We start from the raw sequence: 6511 nt of genomic DNA, 5'->3' as shown, positions 1-6511 counted from the left end.
TATCTGAAGACTCTGTGGACCGTATGAGAATATTTCGGTTTCCATTTTGACTTTCGTCATCAGGAAAAGCTTCCGGAACAACGCTGGAACTGTTTTCGATACTTCGTTTACTTATCTTGTCCGTCTACCTTTCTCCCTTTTCTCTTTCCCTACCTCACCCTCTTCCCTCTTCCTTTCTTCCCTCCTCCTCTTCATTTCCCTCTCTTTCCATTCACGTCTCTAAATATCATAACGCATAGTTTCTAAAAATCGTCGGATACTTTTTGAACAAAGAAGTCTTTGGTCTTTGATGAAAGGTATTTGCATTCGGTTACTTCCACTCCTGAGTACCGCAATGGCTGAGGTCTTCGAGGTAGCTTCTGAAGAAAGCATACGTCTTCAGGCACAAGACTTGGACGTGTCTTTTACGACCTCACGGACTTACTCGAATCGTAAATGTTGAACGTAAAGAAATACGTTTCCTTCAGCTGTGCCGAAGACGCCATCTATTGTAGTACTCACAAGTGAGGCCAATTGTATATCTTAAGCTGAAAAAGCACAAAAGTGGTAAGCCAAGACTATCCACTTGTCAAGACTCTCCGGAGGAAGGGAGAGAGGGAGGGAGGGAGAGTTGGGGGGGGGAGTGAAGGAGGGAGTGAGGGAGTGAGGCAGGAAACGGCTTTCCATTCGGAATGGACACACAAGCTATGATTCTTCAAATGTATATTATTTTCTCATTTTTCTCTCTGCGCTCCACCTTTGTTTATTGATACACACACACACACACACCCACACACACACACACACACACACACACACACACACACACATACACATACACACATATATATATATATATATATATATATATATATATATATATATATATATATATATATATATATTGTTACGGGCTGGCTGGTTAGTGAAGAGACGTTACGTATAACGGATAAGTGCTTAAGAACCAGCTCACTTCTAGAAGCCACTGTAGGACTGAACTATCTGGTCAGGGCCTAGATAATTCGTAAGACTAGAAGTAAAGGTAACAAAGAAGATTCCAGGAAAGGAATATTAAACTAGCGATAAAACTAGTAAACGAAATTATTAATATGGAAAATATTTACAGGCAATCAACACAAAAGAGAATGGGCAGTAGGGTCAATGGGACCGTTACATGATTATAAGAATATGGAAATTATCGTTCAAATAAGAAACACAAGATACGTATACAATATGGTACTATCTAAGTACAAAGAGATCAGGAACATGCATCAAAATAAGTAATAAGTACAAAAATAAGTATAAAGTAATGCAATGTATATCAGACACGTAATGTAGGCAAAAAGGGTGATCACTTCACACCAATCGTCTCATGAGTCTAAACTTCCAGTTTTTATCAAGAGATAAGATATGCGAGAAAATGACGAGGAGTGAGCGATTTCCACCGCTTATATACCATTGGACCGGAAGCGGGATACTTCCGGGTGAGTGTGCGGGAGAGTGAAAGAGGGGGAGGAGGGTAAGTTAACACACGTCAACATGGGTAGTTTTAAGACCCTCGACTCGCTTGAACAATCTACTTATTTAGTAACTGTCAAATCTGTGCGCTCCGAACTATTCAGGATTTCGCTTGTCTGTTTGTTCTACAAGAGTGCGCACCTCTCTCCGCACGTAGGCAAGATTACATATAGTGGACGGGCGTTACTGCTTAACATTGTTACAATACATACATAGACAAGAAATATGAACATAGTTATGTAATACAAAGAAACACAATTCTATAACATAATTACACATATGACGTAATATCTAATATTACGTTACAATATATACATGTATATATGTATATACATATATATTGTTACGCCTCCCATTAATGCCCAATCTTAATTGGAGAAACAATTCTACCTCCAATCATCGACGAACCATATTGAGCCTAAATGGCAGGGTAACAATGTACTGCACATCAAATAAATCTGTGCAATACCTTCAAGCACGTATGTCAATAGGTTTAGGTGACCGGTGGATAACTCAAAGGGGCAAGGTTAAGGCAAAACTATGGTGTTCTAACATAAATTATGTACATTTCACTTAGCACTACACACACACTTATTTTATGCCTACCCGGACCACTTGTTACCACTAGGGTCCACCTAACACACTTAACCTAGAGATTTTATAGAGGAGCGGGAAGTGTCCGCTCTGTACGGGTTCAGAAATTAGAGAGAGAAAGAATACGAATGCGTATTCACTCGTGACTGCGGTCACCATGAGGGGGCCGCAGTTGCTAACTCACAAGCCGTTATTATTTATTTCATTACAGGCAGGGTGAGTAGAATAACATAATACACATACAGATATTATCAACATAATAAGGTACAATATACAATATAAACAATATCCTAACTAACTAAAATAAAAGGATAATAAAGGAATAATACACACGGAACAGAGAATATTATATTTCATACGATCGGTAATTCAGAAAGACGAAAAAATTAGGGCGTGGCTACAACTACCCGAAACAAGTGGTAACATGAAAAGTACATCTATTACAAAGGAACACATACTTGCGATCACGCAACACCCCTCCCCCAAAAGAATACGCTTACAAGGGTTTGTAAGCAAAGAATCACTTTAACCAAGGTCAATCACACTAACATTTTAAGTTTGCACATGGGTAGTTCGGGATAGGGCATCAGCCAGCACATTATTTTTTCCACTTATGTGCGCGATCTGTAAATTGAATGGCTGTAAGGCCAATGCCCACCGTAGAAGGCGTTGATTAGTGTTTTTCATTCGTTCCACAAATGTCAGGGGATTATGGTCTGTAAACACTTGCACAGGGTGAACTGTGCTTCCTACGTATACTCTAAACGCTTCCAGAGCCATAATCAAAGCTAACGCCTCCTTTTCGATGGTGGCATAGTTCCTCTGCGCCTTTAGGAACTTCTTTGAGAAGTAACACACAGGATGTAACACACGATCCTCCTCACCCTCTTGTAGAAGCACGGCACCGGCACCAACTTCGCTGGCGTCGACGTGGATGGTGAACGGCCTCTGGAGATCAGGGGCACGTAGGACAGGAGCATTTGCCAGCAGAGCCTTCACGCTCTCGAAGGAGTCCTGGCAAGCCTGGGTCCACTTGAAGGAGGTCTTAGTACTCAGGAGGTCGGTGAGAGGAGCCACCACGGAGGAGAAGTTGGGACAGAAGCGACGATAGTAGCCCACCATTCCCAACAGTCTCATCACTCCCTTTTTGTCGCTTGGGGCAGGATACTGCAGAATGGCTGTAATCTTGGCTGCAATCGGTTGGACCTCCCCTTTCCCGACGACATGCCCCAGGAATGTGATGCGGGCATGGCCGAACTCACTCTTGGCGAGGTTCACTGTCAAACTGTGTGCTGCCAGAACAGCAAAGAGGGCTCTTAGGCGGTCCACATGTTCTCCCCAGTAGTCACTGAAGACGAGGTCATCCAGGTAGCAGCGGACACCCACCAGCCCCGCCGTTACGATGTTCATAAGGCGTTGGAAGGTTGCAGGTGCATTCCGCAAGCCAAAGGGGAGGACGGTAAACTGATACAGCCCCTCGGGAGTGATGAACGCGGAGATGGCCCTCGACCGCTCTGACAGGCGGACTTGGTAATAGCCCTGTAGTAGGTCCAGTTTCGTCACCCACTGTGCTCGACCAACCTCGTCAATGACGTCATCAATGCGTGGCAAGGGGTAGCTATCCGGCTCAGTGACTGCGTTGAGCTTTCTGTAGTCGATACACAGTCGCATAGAGCCATCGGGCTTCGGCACCAAGACCACGGGAGAGGCCCAAGGACTGCTACTGGGCTCCACGATACCAACCTCCTGAAGGCGTTGCACCTCCTCACGGACGTACTCCTTCTTGAATGCGTTCAGGCGGTAAGGACGTTGGCGGATGGGCCGAGCTCCGTTGGTTTCGATGTCGTGCTCTACAGCTGAACAGGGGTGAGGATGGTCACTAAATATAACACTATAGTCTGTCAAAAGAGAAGAAATATCACTCGCTTGGTCATTAGAGAGATGGCCTAACTTTGTACTGGGATCATAGAGTATTGTGGAATTGTCCACTTTAGCATAAAAGCCACTCTGGAGTTCAGGGAAGTTGTCTTTCTGATCATTATCACATGTAGGCACTACAACACAAGCGGACAAGGAAGGTTCAACATTTTCCTCCCTTTCCTTACTCTTTCTCACTCTGTAGGGTTTCAGTAGATTGACATGCACCAGACGTTTTTTCTTACGCCTGCCTGGCGTATATACAACGTAATTGGCGTCCCCTACCCTGTCTACAATTTGGAAAGGTCCATCATACCTTGCCTGGAATGGGTGTGTCTGCACGGGCAAGAACGCTAACACCTCATCACCTACCCTAAATTCCCTATGCTCTACCTTATGTTTTTTGTCAAATTGTTGCTTCATTTTTATCTGAGCAGATTTTAAATGGGCATTAGCCAGCCTCACAGCAGCTTTTAATTTTTCTCTAAACTCAACTACATATGATACCAAGGGTGTGACACTATTTTCTAGCAGCCAACTTTCTTTGAGGGCTTTGAGAGGTCCTCGCACCTCGTGGCCATAAATTAGCTGAAATGGGGAGAATCCTAAGGATTCTTGAACAGAGTCCCTAACCGTGAATAGGAGAAGATCAACTCCCTCGTCCCAATCCTTCCCAAACTCCAAGCAATAAGTGCGCAACATGCGTTTGAATGTCTGATGGAATCGCTCCACCACCCCCTGGGATTGGGGATGATAGGCTGAAGACCTAGACTGCCGGACACCCAAACTCTGCATTACCTGATTAAACAATCGGGAAGTAAAATTGGATCCTTGGTCCGACTGCACTACTGTGGGAAGGCCTACTTGTGTAAAGAAATGAATAAGGGCTCTCACCACATTCTTGGCTGTGATGCGGCGCAAGGGAATGGCTTCTGGATAACGGGTGGCACAGTCTATCATAGTAAAGAGAAACTGATTACCTCGGGGAGTCTTTGGCAGAGGACCAACGCAATCTATGACAATTCTGCCAAAGGGTTCCTCAATGACAGGGATAGGTTGTAGAGGGAACGGTTTAACGCTGGGGTGCGGTTTCCCTGCTACCTGACAACGGTGACATGTACTAATGTAGGAACTAATATCTCTCTTCATTTTAGGCCAATAGAAATGAGTTAGAATTTTTGCACTAGTCTTCCTAACTCCCAAATGTCCTCCTACCCCATCATGAGCAATACCCAGGATCTCCTTCCGTAATGGGCTTGGGACCATTATTTGGTGACGGACAGACCAAGGGTAATTTGCAGGGGAATCAGTAGGACGGAACTTTCGCATCAATATGTCTGAGCTAAGGTAATAGCAGTTAGATTCAGACTTGGCTTCCTCTTCACTAATAGCTCTACGGAAACAACTGGCTAGTTCAGGGTCCTCTTTTTGGAAACAAATGAGCCTACTCCTAGTGACTGGGGAGGAACCGAAACTATCCAGGGTGGTAACATTGTCTCCCTCAGTGTCGTTTTTTTATGAAGGTCACCGGGTGGAGGAGAAGTTTAAAAAAATTCACCTAGATTTAAATCAGCAAGGTCAGGCTGAGTAGGAACATCCTCGGTGTTCTCACTAGGTTGGGGGGTAATTACACCAACATGAGCATCCTCATTATGCTCGCTAATCTCTGCCTCCACCCTGCGGCTCATGCTACGAGTAACAGCACATGCAGGGAATATGCCCGGAATGTCTGCCTCTAATTGGGAAGTATTATTCTCGGCAGAGGGACACGAGGAGACTATGACATTAGGTAACATCGTGCCCCCGGCGAGGTCATTTCCTATCAGAAGTGAAACTCCTTCTACAGGTAACTTGTCGACTACTCCTACCTGGGCATAACCTGTCCTAATATCTGACCGCAAGTATACTTGGCATATAGGGATACGTGACCCGCCTGTTAAACCGTTCACAAGGACCCAATTCCCAGTATAACATACATTTATCAAAGCAGCCACATCTTTTGTAATTAATGATAGGGCTGAGCCTGTGTCTCTCAGAAGCTTGATAGATGTAGGTGGGCTATCTTGATTAAGGGCCACTGAACCAGAAGAACAGAATGGTTCAAATGTTGATAACATAGGTGAGGAAGGATTATCTGGGACAACTGATGGGCTAACAGCAGTGAGACAGGGCTCCAAAAAACTTTCCGATTGCTTGGCCACATTGATCGAGAGAGAGGGGGACCCTTGGAGAGGAACCTTTCTTTGTTGTAGTTTGAAACATTCATCAACATGATGTCCTGGTCTTTTGCAATACTTGCAATAGCTCCTGCCTCCAGTGAGGGTAGATTCCCTGGTCTCACTATCAATAGGCTTACCTGAGGTAGATGAAGCAGATGATGAGTGAGCCGGCGGTCGAGGAGCCTGTGGAGGTCCGACTGGCTTGGAGTCCCTAGTGGGGGGGGAGCTTTGGGGCAAGGTAGGGTGAGACCTGGAATGCATTCTAGGATTAGTTAAATGGTAAT

General features: G+C 44.8%; 1 protein-coding gene across 1 annotated transcript in view; it reads right to left on the bottom strand.

The window, feature by feature from the left end:
- Positions 1-463: 463 nt before the first annotated feature.
- LOC143018527 (uncharacterized) overlaps positions 464-6511 on the bottom strand; it is a 37022-nt gene continuing 30974 nt past the window's right edge. The window contains exons 2-8 of the mRNA XM_076173961.1: positions 6032-6511; positions 5567-5941; positions 5224-5432; positions 4873-5109; positions 4018-4596; positions 2750-3873; positions 464-527 (exon numbers count right to left, since the gene is read on the bottom strand). The exon at positions 6032-6511 is cut by the window's right edge and continues 775 nt beyond it. Of these exons, the coding sequence (XP_076030076.1) occupies positions 464-527; positions 2750-3873; positions 4018-4596; positions 4873-5109; positions 5224-5432; positions 5567-5941; positions 6032-6511 (3068 nt within the window). The remainder of the gene's footprint in view (positions 528-2749; positions 3874-4017; positions 4597-4872; positions 5110-5223; positions 5433-5566; positions 5942-6031) is intronic.

Source organism: Oratosquilla oratoria, chromosome 35 (genome assembly GCF_046742065.1).
Source record: "Oratosquilla oratoria isolate Oo_2021 chromosome 35, ASM4674206v1, whole genome shotgun sequence".
Classification (NCBI taxonomy): Eukaryota; Metazoa; Arthropoda; class Malacostraca; order Stomatopoda; family Squillidae; genus Oratosquilla; species Oratosquilla oratoria.
Note: the sequence above shows the minus strand (reverse complement) of the source record. Positions and strands in the feature narration are given on the sequence as shown.